The sequence below is a fragment of the Cottoperca gobio genome, chromosome 11 (genome assembly GCF_900634415.1).
Source record: "Cottoperca gobio chromosome 11, fCotGob3.1, whole genome shotgun sequence".
NCBI classification, from domain to species: Eukaryota; Metazoa; Chordata; class Actinopteri; order Perciformes; family Bovichtidae; genus Cottoperca; species Cottoperca gobio.
This window is the reverse complement of record NC_041365.1, coordinates 5,948,325-5,966,487: the sequence shown is the minus strand read 5'-3', so window position 1 is coordinate 5,966,487 and position 18,163 is coordinate 5,948,325. Positions and strand designations below refer to the sequence as shown.

The window sequence follows — 18,163 nt, the reverse complement described above, 5'->3', positions numbered from 1 at the left end:
CCCAGACTGCATTAGCACCAGTTCCTGCCGGTTTTCTGTGGCTGCACGTACTTCCACAATAACTTGGTGCTTTGTTGTTAGTTTCAGCAAGAACTTCAACTTTTATGTCGGAGTAGTCTAGTTCAATCTACTATGTCATGTGCTACTACTAGTTTATTATTTAAGTATTGTAAAAGCTAATATGTTGAAAACGTCAGTGCGATCGATTAAGGCAAGTTTCCCCTGACAGTGGGAATCATTCTACACAAATAGGCAGCAACACCTGATTGTCCGCATTTCTAGAAATGTAGATAAGAATCATTTATAATATTTTTCAATTAAATATATTAATGGGTCATCTTTCAACCGTCCACTACACGCGCGCGTTCTTTAAGGGTGGACTTTATTGCGCGCTTGAAGTCCGTTCCTAAAGCCTTCCGGACGACGCGCGCGCGCTCACTTTTCACTTGCTCAACTCAGTAGCTCGCGGCTTTTCTCTGTGCGCCCCGCGAGTCACCGGACACCACTGACACTCACATCGGGACACCAGGATTCCCCGGGATAACGACGCATTTTGTGTCAGGTATGTCTCATCCGTTTATAATGTAATGTGTGGAAACGTAATACACATTAACCAACTTAAAGTATTATACTTAAGAATGACTGATTTGTTGTTTTTGAATAACTGCTTTAATGCTTTACCAGCAAACCGGGAATCCCACGTCAAATATGATACATGGAATAAGTAGTTTTCCCACATTGTTTATAAAATGGATTTTACTTTGAACCTTTTCACAGTTGTGTTCTTATTGAGTGGAGAAAGTCGACTGTAGTTCACACCTTCGTGTAAGAGACTTTAAATGTAATCGAGGTAGGTAAAAGGACACTTAAGGTACCAAACAAACCAAGATGAGTATTTTGAGCACCCCCCCCCCCCCCCCACCCCAGGGGCCTCTCTCCCTTTTTAAACAGAATTGTCAGAAGTCAAATCAGTTTTCTGTGTTTCTGAAAATTGTGTAACTTTGGTGTGTTAACTGTTAGATAAAAGGAAGTTTGTCTGTGAGAAGTTAATAAAGTGCGACTGCCGGTACTTCCACTCTTCATGCTGGACGGATACCACAGAGAGTGATATTTTGAAATCAAATAGCCACAACATTGCAGTATTGAAAGAGTGGAATTTACCCGAGAGTTTAGTCACAAGTGCTTTATTAAAGTGGTATCTCTTCCTATCAAAAATCTATTAGTTATATGCAAATATGATCAGTTATAAGGTTGTAGTAGGCTAATAGAACATTCATTGTTAAATTGGAAGGTCAAAGGGTCAAACAATAACTTATAGGGTCTGGGTTTGTGGCTGACTGCATCATCTGGGATCAACTGGATGTATTTGTAAGTGGATACATTCTGAAACTAATTTGGAATAATGGCCGTCTGTCTGTCAGACTTTGTTCAATTTGCTCTGGTGGCAGAATATTCCTTTAGTTTATGTGATTTATTTGCCAACGCGCCTACAGGAAACCACCTTGAGGAAAAGGCAGGGCTGGATGTTTCCTGAACATGTCCATCTATCTGAGGGGTTTCTGTGGCGTTAGTGTGGTCAGATTGTGTTTGTTTCTTTATCAGGATTTGGCTGTAGGGAGGTTTGCATACTCACGCCACCTTCCTTTAAATAATCAACATCAATCTTTGTTTCACTTCTGATTTCAAGGCGTCTTGTGTGTCTGTGTGAAGAAGTTGTTGTGGAATTTTGAGGGTCGGATGGGGAAAACCGCGATTAGGCTGTCCAAGGCCGGACTTCATCACTTCCTGTTTCTTTACGAGGTCAGTTCCTGTCTTTAGCCTCTGGGCCAGGAAGGAAGGGGGCGTGGAAATGTTGGGATTGGGGTTTAAGAAATGGCCATCAACATCTTCACACAGCTTTCCCACAAAGCAGCTGAGGGCTGGGACAGTTAAGTGCTTGTCCAGGATGAGCCTGATGTTAGACAATCCTGGATGTAGGTCGTCCGCTGGATCTGTCATGTCAAACAGAAGCTTTGCTGTCGGCCACTGGTGCAACCTGAGGAAGAGTCTTCTTCTTGTTGTGCCCACAGAAGCATGCCCGAGCACCTAATGCTTAAAAAACAGACTTTTGCAGACTTCAGTAAAGGTATTCATGTATGCCTTCCTACAATCCACCTCTGTATCTGCAGGATATGATGACTTCATGTGGAAACAGGACGTCCCGATGACCAAGACACCTTACTTTTCCATTGCCCCCACCCCATCCAGTTTCTGTCCCGTTCCTTTCTGAGTGTGTGTGTATGTACTCTTATGAGTGCGTGTTGCGCGTGTGAGGGTTCGGTAACAGCTTGCTTCCCATTGTCCTATCATTCCTGCTCCACTCACCCTCTGCATCCTGTGGGGCTTCCTGCTGTAATGAGGGAGAGAGACAGAGAAAAAATTATGAAAAGAGATGGCGAAAAAAGAAAAGAGGAGGATTGGAGAAAGTCTGGAAAGAACTGGTGTAAAAGTACAGAAACTCAACAGATCTGAACAATTGTGTGTGTGTTTCTCTGAGTTCCCGCAGTGAATTCCCCACTGGGAGCAGCTTATCTGCAGTCCACCGTGCAGGAAAGGGTGTGTCATTTCATTTGGATTTGGGTGTTTGCGAGTGTGACGATGGAGGGTGATGTTATTGTGATTTTTAGTGCACTAAATGCGTGCTAATGCTTTGCATGTCAAAAATAAATGTTCTTCCTTATATTTATATATTCCTTCTTTTTATAGCGTATAAGAATATACTGTTCTGCAGATGTGGAACGTAACTGAGGTACTTTTACTTTACACGTTTTTCCATTTTATGTTACTTTATAATTCTACTGCACTACATTAATCCTTGCATCACTTATAATGTTCCAATAATATAACACATGTTCCAATGCAGGACCTTTTTAATGGAGTATGGAGTGCTTTGTTTCATTACTTATTATAATTATTGCTGTTCTGTGATTCTCAAAGGGACAGTTCACTAAATAAAAAACAAAAAACATGCAGCCCAGGTTTTGAAATATCTATCTTTAAGATTTCTGCCTCTAACCCAATGCAATGGAGGTAAATCAAATTTGTCGTGCTCACAGCATTGAGATGGCGTTTAAAATTCAACAGTGACGATTTTTAAAATCTATTCGCATGTCTTCATACCATTAGGGGTTTGGCAAGAAAATGTATGCTTTGTAACAACCCTTGAAAAACTGTCAATAACATGGCACTTATGCTTATTATCTGATAGAGATGAAGCTTTTATCAATGCTGTAAAAGGCTGCCTGCGTGTGCAGACAGACTTCTCGTAAACCAACACTGCACTTCTCCCCACAATAGGAAGCTGCTTCTATATTCTAATTATTTCTTCTTGCCAGCTGCTATTAAAATCTGCTGCGACAATGTGCAACCAGTCAGTGATGTGAAGTGAAGTTTTGAAACGGCTAACGGATGAAATAGTAGTATTTCTGTGGAATGATGATGATTTGAAAAGTGCTTGTTTTTAAGGTATAGACGTGGCAAGAGGCAAGCATTGATGACTGTTGCATCATGGAGATATAATGACTGTGACATTTTATTGTTCACCATTGTTGCAACTTGTAGCAAAAGGCTAAACATGGTGAAAGGCAGTGTGTGTGCATGACTGAAGAGCCTTTTTAAATGTATTGTAGTCAGTTTGCTTATTTAATTTAGCTTGTTTTTTATGTTTGCAGCTTTCGTTACCTTAAATTTAACATTACATATTTTAAACTACGAGTAATTCCTGTCACAGCTAAACTCTTCCACCAGCATGGTGTGTTTGTTTGCTTTGCATACTGTATCTACTTTTTGTTACTTGACTTCAAGAGGAAAAGAGGAACTCGGACTGTTTACTTAAATTACTCGGGTGTGGTTGTCAGTACATATGCAAACTCTTGTTTTATCAAATCAAATCAAATCAAATCAAATTTATTTGTATAGCCCAATATCACAAATTATACATTTGTCTCAGTGTGCTTTACACACTGTACAGGTTACAGGTTTATACACACAAAGTAGCTACAAGTGTGCAGTGTGCCAGTTCAAATGTGCAACTCGACCATACCGCACGCACGCACGCACGCACACACACACGCACACACACACACACACGCACACACACACACTTTGCTGTTGCACCTTTAATGTTTGTGGCTGATTGAAAGGGAAACCCAAATAGACACATAGAGCACAGAATGAAATACACACAGACATGTTGGTTTGTGTTTAAGTCTGCACCATAGCAGGTTATATAGCAGTATGTATTGATTGGTAATGCCTTCGTCTAGTGTCGAGTACTCTGCTGCATAGTGTTTCTTTATGTATAAACACCTCAGGTCAACCGAATTAACAGGTGCTAGTTCAGCTTCTGTGTGCAGAGAGGAAGACAGAAATATGGTCAACAGGAACCCAACAGAGAACAATGACTGTGTGTGTGTGTGTGTGTGTGTGTGCTTCTGCTTCTGTGTGTGTGTGTGTGTCTGACTGTGTGCTTCTGTGTGTGTGATTACCAGTATTGGAAAGGTTACTTTTGAAAATGTAATAGGTTACTAGTTACCCTGTAAAAAAAATTGGGTAAATAGTAATGTTATTATTTTGATTACTTCATCAAAGTAATATAATTTATTACATTTGACGGCAGCTGAAAAGTCCTAAAAACAAACTTAAACCAGGCAGTATAAATCTTACAACAGTACTAAACTGTCAAACTTTTTCAATATAACTTGAAGATTGGACCAGAGCAACAGGATCAACGTTGCATTCGGCATATAAGCTTTTTAATTTCTTTATTTCTCAGTAACCGTAACTGATTACAATAACATTTATTTTGTGATTAAATTACGTAACGCCGTTACATGTAACTACACTGGTGTTACATATGCTATTCAGCTGATCCTGTCAGTGGTCATCTGGCAGTCTTAATCAGAAAAAGAAGAGAGGACAGAGGAGCGATAAGGATGAAAGGTACTTCTCCCTTCAGCAGCTTTGGTCCAGTAGAAGAAAGGTTAAGGTTAAGGTTGGAGGGGTGTGGTAACAGAGAGGAAGTGTGTGTGCGTGTTCAGGGTGTGTGTGCGTGTTCAGGGTGTGTGTGTGTGTGTGTGTGTGTGTGTGTGTGTGTGTGTGTGTGTGTGTGTGTGTGTGTGTGTGTGTGTGTGTGTGTGTGTGTGTGTGTGTGTGTGTGTGTGCGTGCGTGCGTGCGTGCGTGGACTCTGTCCTCAGTTTCCAGGAAAAGGGGGAGCAATCGGGAGGGTGGACAGGAAGCTCCAACAGAGCTAACTTCCTGTGGCTCTCCTGATGGCCGACCTGATAGTGAATGAGTGTGTGTGTGCGTGCTGGCTTGTGCACACGTAACATTTTTGCATATTCTGTGCTCTAGACTCTCCTTGATGTAGCCCATTATAGCCTTTGTTGCTTTAAAGATTGAGAGGAATTTCAGGGGAATTTGTGATGTGGATGGGACCAACCTGACACTGTTCACTGGGAGCTCTGGTGTTTCTTTTTTAATGAAAGTGAATTACTTTTGGGTTTTTTTGTCGCTCCCTGCCATAACCTGAATTGTTTTTCCTGTGTGTGACTTCCCTCACATTCCTCAGTAGGTGGGGAGGCTGCAGCCTGGAGTTAAGTCAGCTTGAGAGGTTGCCAGTTTGAATCCCAGGGCCGCTCTACACTTACACCTACAGAAGCTAACACTTAGGCAGTCTAATACAACAGCCCTGCAACAAATATTACCTTCATGAAGGTTATAATGTTCACATTAGTTGAAACTTTTAAAGAGGTGTTGATTCAACATTATTGTCAGGTTTGATGCTCTATTTTGTGGTGCCGTTGGATTGTATTGCATTATACTGAGAGGTGTTCTAATATTTTGTGCACCCCAATTATATCAATACAGTAGAGCCCAGGCTGCATGTTTCCACTGTTTATGCTAAGCTAACTGGTTGCTGGCTGTAGATTTAAATTTACTGTACAGACGATCAGTGTTCTCATCTAACTGGTGCTCTGATGAATGCCCTTGAGCAAGGCACTTAGCAGTAGGCATATTTGTTTCCCTGAAGAAATAATGCAAAAAAATTAAGAAAACTTATGTTGATCAGGAAAGCTCCCGATCAAACGTGTTACAGTCTTCTCTGAATGTATTTTCTTCTTGATTCTGGCACCAGCTTTTGCTTTGTCAACACAAGTTCTGTTGAAGCAATGTGATTCACTCAAAACTGGAATTTGAGATTCTGTACATGTGTGCAAGTGTGCAGAATGAACTTTGTGAAACACATTTCACATTGTCAGTGACTGTTGCTTTGTGTCAGTTACCTCAGTCCAATGATGACATTTACAGGTCTATTTCACCAAACACACACACACACACACACACACACACACACACACACACTCATACTCACACGTTCAGGTACACACGGCTGTTGACCAGAGTACCCTTTCTCGAAACGGCAAAGCAAAAAAGGAAGTGGCTTACCTCACATCTCTCTCTGTCTGTCTGTTTTCTTCGTGCTGTCTCTCTCTCCTTGTGTCTCCCTTCACACATCTCTTTATTCACGCTTTAATGCTCTTGAGTCTTTCTCCCACATTCTCCAAAACCTTTTCCTTCTCCAGTTCTCTGACACTCATCCTCTCTCATTCCGCCTCTTGTCACTCACCACTTCACTATTTTTTTTCCCAGTGGCGATGGTGATTGACAGATGATCTGACACAGGAAGACATCAGGTGAGAGAAAGTTGACTTCTCCTTCCCGCTATACCTCCAACCCCATTTCCGCTCTGCCTCCTCTCATTTGAGGGAAGTAAAGTTTTTTTAATTTAAAGTTTGTTACTTCTCTCTTAACAGTTCTCTATAGTTCAGTGACCGCCTGTATGCTGTTGATGTGGCAGCTTACAAGTGAAGTCTCAGGTTTCGTAGACATGACTAAGGGAAATTGATTACTTAACGTAACACTAAACATTTACTTATCTTTTATATTGAATCCTATGATAATCCACTAGATTCTTGTTTTTTTCTTCTTGTTTGTGGTAATGTTATTTGAATAATTATTCTAATTAAAGGGGCACTCCACCAATTCTGAACGGGTATTCCAGTTTACTTGTCACAAGGAGTGCTGCTCAGCTTGTGAAGACTAATAAAGTACATGGAGTTATATATGTCTTCTGTGACTGGGGGAGATTTCCAAAGTCTTTAAAAATAATCCCCTGATGACATCACTATGACATCCTCAGGGTTCTTGTAGTTTAGGTTTGAGACTTAACCTTTTTAACAGAAATCCGTTGTTACAAACTGGAGGTATAGAGTTTTGAAGGTGGGATGAGGATGCTATTAAGTTGCATTATGGGAAATGAACTTCAATTTTCAACCACTGTTTTTGTTTTTTATGGAAGTGAAATACGAAATCCCTAGAGTATCTTTTTAAACAAGTTGTTTAAAACTCCGCTTGCTTTCACAGACACCGTCTCCGTGCTGGTCATTATGGGGTGTGCCTGTTGCAAGCAGAAGAAGTCCACCAAAGTAACAGTATCAACAGCAGTTGATGTTACAGATCTGTCTCCTAGCAACGCAGATGGAGGGTTGTCCGCGGCCTTGAATCAGGGCCGTTATTGTCCCGACCCCACTCAGACCATCCCAGACTTCAACAGAGGCTTTTCATCCGGCATCATCTTCCCTAACACCAACACAAACCAGCGGCCTGGAGGTATAAGTACAAGTAGGACTGTAAAATGGTCCTATAATATAAATTATATTCTAGAAGGTGAAAATCAATATACCTATTAACAAGTACAGTTTGCCATAAATGAATAATAGAGCAAAGTGGACCCAGCACTTCTTATATCTTTTGTACTATAAAACAAATCTGAGAAATCTTTATTGCAAGAGTCGTTATAATATGCTGCGATCAAAAATATTATATATGACAAGCACAAAGAGTAATGAAAGACTTAACATTGTATTTTATGTATGTACCACTTCTGTTTCATAAACAATGTGAGAGAAGAGAAGAGCATGGCCGACTCTTTCTTTTTACTTCACAAGTCTGTCTTAAAACAATGCTCATGCATATGTACATGGAAAGAGTTACTGATCGCTGTAATGGTTTCTCCTGTCCAGACTGACCCTGATGTGATCTCACAATTTCAATGTAAGAGAAAGGGGTCAAATTCCATAGTGCTTGTTTTGTGCAAAAACTCATAAAATAGTTTTAAAATAGTACCAAAAGTAGAATTTGGTACTAAGAAGACTATAACTTTGGAAGATAGCCATTTGATTTGTATGACTCAGGCGGCTCATATTAGCTTCTGCTGAAATATTAAATGCATTTTTGCATAGAAGGAGGACTATGGATTTTTGAATGACTTTCTTCACAACCAGTATGTGCAAGAAGAATCATCACTCCAATAACTATTTTATGTACCTTTAATGTATCCTTTAGATCATTTTAAACTGTGAAACCCTAAATGATGGATAGATAGAGTAACTAGTGTGTATAACTGGAAGCTCCTCTGTCCGTGTGTGTGTTAATGTGTGTCTGTGTGTGTGTGTGTGTGTGTGTGTGTGTTGTGCAGGTGGTGGAGTCACTCTCTTTATAGCTCTGTATGACTACGACGCTCGCACTGAAGATGACCTTACTTTTCAGAAAGGAGAAAAATTCCAGATTATCAACAACACGTAAGCACAAACACAGCTGCACTTTTATATCATCTGCTTACAGATGTTGCCAATTGCAGGGAAAACTCCCCTGATGCATCGGGAGCTGAAAAATGAGAGCTAACTATATGTGTTAAATGTTTTAAACAAGGTCAGTTTTGACATTACAGGCTGCAATTAAATGCCAACCATTACATTCTGCTGCCGATGTTGAGATGTTCATGTGTTTGAACAATGTTCTTCTCTTGATATCTAAATAGTATAGTTTTGTATAATGAAAGTTCACACATTTGCTCTTTATCTTCTTTCTCATCTCGACACCTTTTATACTTCCTTTCATTTTAATGTAGCTAAAGCATTATGCATGAGAACCTTTGAGACCATTGTTTTTGTCAAGTCCGGTTTTTGCCACTGTCGTCGTTCCTTTTCATTCCTAATTTAAAAAAAAGACTTTTATATGTATCAAGTTTTTGTTTGTGTATACAACCACAAGTATTGCACTTGTTTCCTTATTATTTCCTTATGTTCACTTTTTTTTTTTACAATCATAAGGATAGAAACAGAAAACAGAAAATAAAGAACAAACAAACAGCTCTGGTTACAAGTGTCCATTATTGAAGAAGGGCGTATACAAATCCAGTGTCTTGAATGATCAGTTAGTCCATAAGCATTTTCCACTGTGTCATAACTCAGCAACAAACATATTCTCTCAATAATATCTTGGTTAAATATCTATTTAATGTTTTGGGAATTGCATGTCCCAAAATACCTTTAATTGTAACATGCACACTTTCCCAAAATGAGTATTATTTATGACATTCCCAAAAAATGTGTGTGTGGCTTGCCTCTTTATTCCCATATCTGCCAACATGTTGTGCACCAATTAGTTTACTGTTTAGTTTAAGTTGAAGTGCAGTACCGGGCTAGATTTGTCCACCCAAACTCCCTCTATGTCCTGGAATTTATGTTCTTCAACTGTTGAAAAATATCATTAGGGTTTTGAACTATGAACCCTCCATCATATGTCATACCAAACTCATGGGTACCAAGCGAACTGTATTGTTACACATCATCCTGATTTTGTCGAGCAAACCGATGTTTTGTGTGTGTTTTGTTGCAGAGAGGGTGACTGGTGGGAGGCTCGCTCTTTGGACACAGGCCACTCAGGTTACATCCCCTCTAACTACGTAGCTCCTGTCGACTCCATACAGGCCGAAGAGTGAGTACACACACACACACACACACACACACACACACACACACACACACACACACACATACACACACGGAAGCAGACATAAAAAGCTACATCTGCTGCCATTCAAGTGCTGACAGTTTACGTTGAAAGATTTTCTCAATGATTGTCATGTAGTCTGAGGGCAGAGGTCACAGGATGTGTCCTGTTGCTGTGGTGACCCGTGTTGTTGTCATGGTGACAGGTGGTATTTTGGGAAGATGGGGAGGAAGGATGCAGAGAGACAGCTGCTGGGCCATGGCAACCAGAGAGGGACTTTCCTCATACGAGAGAGCGAGACCACCAAGGGTAAAATGACCACACACACACACACACACACACACACACACACACACACATACACACACACACACACACACACACACACACACACACACATTCTTAATAGAGGCTTACTGCTCTAAATATATGAACACTATCAATTTCTCTCTCTTTCTATCTCTCACCTCTCCCAATCTATGCTTCTTTGTCCTCCTTCTTTTCCCTCCCTCCCTCTTCCTCTCCCCTCGTTTCTCTTTATAGGTGCTTACTCTCTGTCTATCCGTGACTGGGACGACAACAAGGGAGACCACGTCAAGCATTATAAGATCCGTAAACTAGATAATGGTGGCTACTACATCACCACGAGATCACAGTTTGACACGGTGCAGCAGCTGGTAGAGCACTACACAGGTAACACACACAAACACAAAGTCAAAAACTGCTTGTGTTGCCATTTTCTGATGCGCCTTCATGCTCCAAAGCTCTTCGGCTCTTTGAACAATCATTCTCTGCGCAGCTGCAAGAAAGACTGTATTTTTTATTTTGTTATTCTACTTGATTCATACTGTAATTACAACATTACCAGTGGTGGAAAGTAAGTACTTTTACTGTACAAAAGTACAATTTTGTGGTACTTTGCTTGAGTTTTTCCTTTTGATGCTACTTTCTGCTTCTTTACATTTCAGATGGAGAATCGCGCTTTTTACTTGACCACATTTATTTGACAGCTTCATATTCAGATTTTTACATAAAAAGTGTTGGATCATCTTAGAAAATATGATTCATTGTTATAGAACCACCACAACAGTACAATAAGTAACTAAAACGAGCTCCACCATGACCACCAACAACATTAAAATGAGGCTTTCATGTCAATGCATCAGAAACAATAATCTACTAATATTGTATAATAATATTAATAATAATGCACAACTCTGCCATTCTGCCTACTAAATTGTTCAAAGTAAGGATTTTGAACTCAGAACTTTTTACTTGTAATGGACTTACTTGTTCTTACTTTTTCTTTTGTAAAGTATTCAAATAATTCCTCCACCGGTGACTATATAGAGTTGTTGTAGCAAGCAGGGTTCACACCCTTAACTTCCTCTGCTCTCTGTCAGTGTACATCTGCCCCCTAGTGGTGTGTGTCGATATAGCAAAAGTTCTGCAGTTTGTGACTACAGATGACACCATCATCAAAAGCAAACTGAGAGATTTGGCCACATACTGTACATCAGTGACTGTAGAAATCTGTACATGATGCTGCTCAACATGTGTGTTTTTGTCTGTGTTGCTGAGTTTTCCTTGTGCCTTTGTACTTTAGTTTTTGATTACCTTGTCAGTTGCATAAGCGCATAAGGCAACCTTTCTTGTTCCTTTTTTTTTTTTCAGCCTTTGATGCTTTTTCCCCTGTTTTATTTATTTCCCCACTTGTTTCCTTTTTCCTTCGCCTGCTTGTTTGTCTCTCCTCTCTCTCTCAGAGAGAGCGGCGGGACTGTGCTGCCGTCTGATTGGCAACTGTAAGCGGGGCATGCCTAAGCTGGCCGACTTATCAGTGAAGACCAAGGATATGTGGGAGATTCCCCGCGAATCCCTCCAGCTGATTAAGAAACTGGGCAACGGCCAGTTTGGAGAAGTCTGGATGGGTATGAATGGTGGGACTGTGTTGCAGTGGGGGAAGGTGACAACGGGAGCACACCTGGATAAAAAAAAAAAGTATTAAAAGATGAGCAGGTACATATAATGCATTTAAGTCTTGGTTGTGTTCAGTTGACAAGAACATCCGTAAACGTTTCTGGTGTAAAGACACCGGCAAAGTCACAAACATACACTGTAAAGCCCTGTTTATCTGTCTGTGTTGTTCAGAGTCTGCAACACATATACACACAGAGTTGATAGATAGTCTGGACTAGTTTTTAAATATTGTGTGGTGAATAGAAACTACAGCAGTGAAAGCAAATCCAGAATAAATCCCTGTGTGTGATATAAATTGCATGGAGGCAGCAGTTAATGAATACAAAGGTGGCTTTATTTTACATCCAGGTGTGCAGAGTTGTTCCCCTCCTCCCCTGTTGTTGCATGTGCATGTTTCATCATCTCACCTCACCTCTTTGTCACACCCCTACCCATCTTTTGTCCATCTTTTCTACCCTTCACGACAACCTTTTCTCCCATTCTTCATCACCCACTTCCTTTCCTTTTACTACATCTCCACCCTCCTTGGCTCCCACCTCCTCCCCCCTAATAGGCACTAATGATGGGCTGTGTTATTACCTGACCAAACCCTGTCAAAACGCCACCCCACTCACCATGGGCCTTGGGCGGGACGCCTGGGAGGTGCTCAGGGAAACGCTGTCCATGCAAAGGAAGCTGGGCCAGGGCTGCTTCGGGGACGTTTGGATGGGTGAGACTGACACCGCCAACCTCTGACGCCCTCTATACGTAGAGGGAGAACTGTCTGTCCAGCGTTGTCCGTTACTGTCCTGTAGCAAAGATTGTTGGTAATGCTTCATGTTATTTATGTCAGTGTATGTAAGTAAAGTTTGATGTTTTTTCCAATATCGCTTGGTATTCCCACGTGATGTATTTCCAATTTGTGTTCAAATTGTCATACAGTTTCACAAACTAAATCAGAGTGCGTTCATGTTTCTGAGCCGTGCAAAGTTTCTCCCTGAAACCAGCCAAGCTACAGTATGTACCAGAAAAACTCCCTCCCTACTAACATCACTCAGTCTCATGTCATGCATGCTCTCTAAAACAGCAATCATTTGCATGCAACAGACATATGACCATGTGTGTGTTCGTTACAGCCTGCATGTTGTGTGCCTTGTTGTTTTTTCTATTTTTTCTATTTTTGGCTGTATGTGTGGGTGGGGTCCAAGTATAAGAAGTATGCACATGTGTATAAAGCCATCACCTTGTCATTATACCAGACAATTGGTGTGCATGCCTGCACAGCATGTGTGTGTGTGCGTGTGTGTGTGTCTCTGTGTCTCTGTGTGTGTTAGTGTGTGTCCATGTGTGCATTAACATATCATTGCCTCTATGCCAGGCATGTGGAACGGTACCACCAAGGTAGCTGTGAAGACTCTGAAGCCAGGGACCATGTCGCCCGAGGCCTTCCTGGAGGAGGCTCAGATAATGAAGAGACTCCGCCATGACAAGCTGGTGCAGCTCTACGCCGTCGTATCTGAGGAGCCCATCTACATTATCACTGAGTTCATGAGCCAAGGTATCAGGCTGAGTAAACTGTCATGCCTATGTAGATACAGAGTAAATCACTGTCGTTGGTTGTTAACCTCTCTGACTGAAGTAAACTCCTCCGAAATCAGACAGTGTTTTTTTTCCCATAAAGATGCATAGTCGATAAAACTGTAAAGCATTCAGAGACTGCATACCAACATCAAGGTTTCACAATCTCTCAATTTATCATAATAAAAAACATTTACATAAAACAAATAGTAAATATACAGCATACTATAAATAGAAGGATAATATATGAGAGGGTCATTCTCTTCTCAACAACTGTCTTGAAACAATGTTGAAAAGCCCATATGCACATCGAAGGAGTAATAATAATTTGTTTGACTTTTTCTAGCTGCCATAATAATTGGACACATGGTACATTTCTTTCATTTAAGTAAGTGCAGTAGTTGATGAGAAAATAGAGAACGTTCTCAGAAACGCCCTGTCTTGCATTGAACTTCAAGAGTTGAGGCTTTTACCCAACATTAAAATAAGTCTGTAGCTTGAAAGTTGAAGTAAAAAGAAAACGCAGTCATCTTTAGGCTGTCATCTGTCTGTGCCCGGTTCAGTCGATGAGACGTATCTTCTGCCGCACAGAGGATTGTGGGGCAAAATAGCCAGGAAAGCATGCTGGCTTGCTTACTGCAAAATGCGACCCGATGCAGTAGGACTTGCTGGTATTTTTGGCATTCTGCATTTGACTTCTGTATTGAGCCATACTAAAGCCTTTTTCTGGCATACTAAAAAGTTGCCAGAAATGTTAATTTGGCTATTGGAACGCTGAGCTACAACTCTCTCTTCTTTTGACCTTTGACCTCCGTGTGGAGGTGGCCGGGGGGCAGGTGAAACTTTATTTCAATATTCACTAAAAGAACTAAAAAGAAAGAAACAAAAGTTGGCTTTAAGTTGTCTTCATGCAAAGTAAACTGGAATATTATAAGTGTCACTATGATTTTACAAGCATCTATCTAATAAGAATTTGACTGAATTTATATTTTGTACATGATACACAGCAGATATGAGTTAACTGCAGGAGGCATAAGGACTGGCCAGTCATGATGCTACAATCTTGGTTTTTCAGGAAGTTTGTTGGACTTCTTAAAAGACGGGGAGGGGCAGAGTCTTAAATTGCCTCAGCTGGTGGACATGGCTGCACAGGTGAGTTCAACACACGCAGATACAGACATGCAACTTAAAGGACATGCGGTCACTATCTCTCTGAGCTCTTTTTGTCTCTTTGTGTTTATAGATTGCAGCTGGAATGGCGTACATCGAGAGGATGAACTACATCCACCGTGACCTGCGAGCAGCTAACATCCTTGTTGGAGAAAATCTGGTGTGCAAGATCGCTGACTTTGGCCTGGCGAGGCTCATCGAGGACAACGAGTACACAGCCAGACAAGGTAACAGCGTGAGATATTAAGTGAGCGTGCGTGTGGATGAGGGAGACAGATGAAGAAAGCCACGCTGATTAAGAGCGTCTGCCTCTGTGCCTAAATTTATATACATAACCTATCTTACCTAATTATACGATTATGTATCTTTACTGTGTTGCCATGGTTTCAGGGGCGAAGTTCCCCATCAAGTGGACGGCTCCAGAAGCTGCTTTGTATGGACGCTTTACCATCAAGTCAGATGTCTGGAGCTTTGGCATCCTACTAACTGAACTCATCACGAAGGGGCGGGTGCCTTACCCAGGTACGTATTTCTTAATCTCACGTAGTCTTGAAGACACACAGTCAGGTGTGCAGAGATGTATTTCTAAATATTTTTAATCTCACGTAGTAACATCTTTGGCAATGAAAATTCTGCAGGACCGGGACAAGACGTTAACAATTGAGTGTTTGAGAGTTTACTTACATTTTCAACCAGAACAAACTACATTACAGTACTTGTTACTTGTTAGCACTAGTTTTAGGGCCTTGAAAGTGCTTCAAAGTAGATGTGAAGGAAGGGAAGACTCTTTCTTAAGCACCTGCCACTCTGCTGTGTACATTAGCACACAGATCATCATCACCTGTAATGTAATGCAGTACGTCATCTTTGCATTGTATCGTGAGATTTCTAAGGATTTCTTTTTCTCTGTTTAAACTTTTCTCTATCCAACATGTTTTGTTTTTTTGATGTGTCCATAATCTAACCCTCCTTCTCTAATCCCTCTCTCACTCGTTCCCCCTCCCTCCTCTGCCCCTTTAGGCATGAACAACCGTGAAGTGTTGGAGCAGGTGGAGCGGGGCTACAGGATGCCCTGTGCCCCGGGCAGCCCCGCCTCGCTCCATGAACTGATGGTGCAGTGCTGGAGGCGTGAGGCCGATGAGAGGCACACTTTTGAGTACCTGCAGTCCTTCCTGGAGGATTACTTCACCGCCACAGAGCCGCAGTACCAGCCCGGAGAAAACCTGTGACCTACACACATGTAGGAGAGATGTGAAGCAATAAACGGACAAACAGAAAGAGAATGACAGACAGATGTGGATGTATTACATGCGGATACTCTGATATGCATTCATTGTATTTGTTCCACACATACTGTACATACACACGCACACATATTAAGATACATATCATTGTCTTGTTTAATTGTTTAAAGACAGTTTCCTCCTTTTTGATTATTGATCACTGCAGCCCATTCAGGAAAGATCAGCTAACCGTGTTGAAGAGCAGAGTCGGAGCTCTGCTGATCAGGCCTGGCAGTAATGTTGCTTTACTCTGTAACCATGACAACAAGGAACTGAAAGAAAATGTAGCTGGTTGAGGTGGGGGGAAGTCGAGTTGGTACATGATTTGTTCAGCTGCCATATATGTTCAGGTCCTTTTGATTTCTGTGTCTGAGATTTAGTAGAGCAACTGTTCGCCTGAGATAAATATGTTGATAGTGAAATGATTGAAGGTGCAACAGGTTTCAGAAAACAGTAAATGAACCTTATGACCTGTGATGTAGAACTGCAACTATAGATAAACGGAAAAAATATGAATTCATTTATATTAATTCATAATCAATAATTTGTTAGCATTTTTTCATGCAACAATTGCAGAAAATGCGGTTTTCAGCCTCTCAAATACGGAGATTTCCCACTTTCTCTGTTTTGCACCATATACAACTGAAGGTCTTTGGGATTGGGGCTGCGAAAACAAGACATGTAAAGACATTCTTCACTATTTTCTGAAATGTTATAGATGAAACGATTAATTGAGAAAAATAATCGACAGATAAATCGATAACAAAAATAAATTGTTAGTTGCAGCCTTACTGTGAGGTAGATTATGTACACAGACACTGTAAGATTTAATAAGATGTCTCCTCTTACAATAATCTACAAGCATATAAAAAGGCTGTTGAACTGATCCATGTCCATAACCTGAACGGGCAAACTAATCAAACTTGCACCAACATGTGCCTTAAAGTGGTCAAATTAAGGGCTGTTTTAGATTTTAAGTACCTTTCAATACTGTGTTAGTATCTCTGAGATGATAAGGAATGCTCTTTGTCTGATCATTTGTGTATGAACTGTCTCTTGCTGTTTTAATTTAACACAGATATATCTGTGCATCACAAAGACTTCTAAATTTAGTTAACATGTAGTGTTCATCTGTTGGGAGGGCAGGGTGAACTGTTACACATAAAGGGAAAATATCAATGTCATTGGACTTTGGAAGAATAGTGTTTTAAATGTTTTTGACAAGAATGTAACCTTTATGTTATAATATTCCCCTGCCATGTTATTGTAATAAAGATCAAATATCTTTTCCGAGTAAAGACATGTCTCTTATTCTTAGTGTGTTTGGACATGTATGCTATTTAGTTTGATGCATCTTCTTAGGTTGTGTCAAAGACTGATGCCATTTCATGCGAAACACTCAAATACACAAGGATGAATGATCATTTCCTTTGGTATGCCTTTAAATCTGTATTATTTGTTTTAGTATTTTCACACGCTTATGTGAGGAAATATTTGTACTTGGTGTTTTATGATTGTCATATTTTTGTATTTTACAAAAATAAAAAACAAACAAAACAATTAGTACAAAAAGTAATGAGTTGATGGAAAATAAAAATAGAAAGCTTTGGCCATTGAGCCAATTCAGAAAAGCTATGTGACCATACTGATGTAATCAATTCACCTAAATATAAATAGCTTCAGATCAAGCATGGAGTTTTACCACATAGTTTGTAACTTTATATTTTATTTAAAATATCAAACGATATTATTAATGTCATTGCCATCCCTGGAAACTGTTAAGTCCTACAAAATTCCTCCCACTCATGTCTCTGTATCTCGCTCTCTTTCAGTCTTCAGTAAACTACTGTTCCCATAGTTCCACAGGTGTAAAGTGAGGCCAGCTACGGGTGCCCGGATGGGTCTGACAGTCAGGCACGTTGGAGAGGCACAGCGGAGACTGGGGCGCACGAGAGACAGAGAGCTGGAATTGCAGAGGCAGAGACGCACGGGCGCACGGTCGATTTTCGCCTCCCGCATACTGGGGAGTCCCGTGCCTGTCATCAAAACCGGAGCATAGGGCTCAAGCACGGTAATGTCAGCACCTTAATTGAGGACAGGACTGTGAACCAATATCCCTGCTCACCATTTATTATTTTTTTACCCTCCTTTTTGTGTTTTTGCTTTCCCTTCTTTGTGGCTGCAGATATTGATGTGAGCCAGAGGAGCGGTTTTTCCATTGAACCGCACGAGACGGTGGCGCGCGACGGCAGGAGGAGACAACGTTTACATTGCTGTGGGA

The 18,163-nt window shown here is 40.8% G+C and overlaps 2 protein-coding genes across 4 annotated transcripts in view; both read left to right on the top strand.

Moving 5' to 3' along the window:
• Positions 1 to 43: 43 nt before the first annotated feature.
• yrk (Yes-related kinase) lies at positions 44 to 17,180 on the top strand. 3 transcript variants are annotated; one of them, XM_029442655.1, is made up of 14 exons: positions 44 to 562; positions 6,692 to 6,735; positions 7,466 to 7,711; positions 8,580 to 8,682; positions 9,782 to 9,880; positions 10,101 to 10,204; positions 10,439 to 10,588; positions 11,659 to 11,823; positions 12,426 to 12,581; positions 13,230 to 13,409; positions 14,505 to 14,581; positions 14,673 to 14,826; positions 14,990 to 15,121; positions 15,620 to 17,180. In XM_029442655.1, the coding sequence occupies exons 3-14, from the start codon at positions 7,489 to 7,491 to the stop codon at positions 15,826 to 15,828; spliced, it is 1,752 nt and encodes a 583-aa protein (XP_029298515.1). In that variant the 5' UTR covers positions 44 to 562; positions 6,692 to 6,735; positions 7,466 to 7,488; the 3' UTR covers positions 15,829 to 17,180. The 3 variants fall into 3 exon arrangements, with proteins under 3 accessions (XP_029298515.1, XP_029298513.1, XP_029298514.1); XM_029442653.1 differs by lacking the exon at positions 12,426 to 12,581 and having other exon boundaries at positions 46 to 562; XM_029442654.1 differs by lacking the exon at positions 11,659 to 11,823 and having other exon boundaries at positions 47 to 562.
• A 782-nt stretch (positions 17,181 to 17,962) lies between these two features.
• Positions 17,963 to 18,163, top strand: part of ahdc1 (AT hook, DNA binding motif, containing 1) — a 19,054-nt gene continuing 18,853 nt past the window's right edge. Inside the window, 1 exon segment of the mRNA XM_029443619.1 lies at positions 17,963 to 18,163. This exon segment is cut by the window's right edge and continues 214 nt beyond it. The gene's annotated coding sequence lies outside the window, so the exon portion shown is untranslated.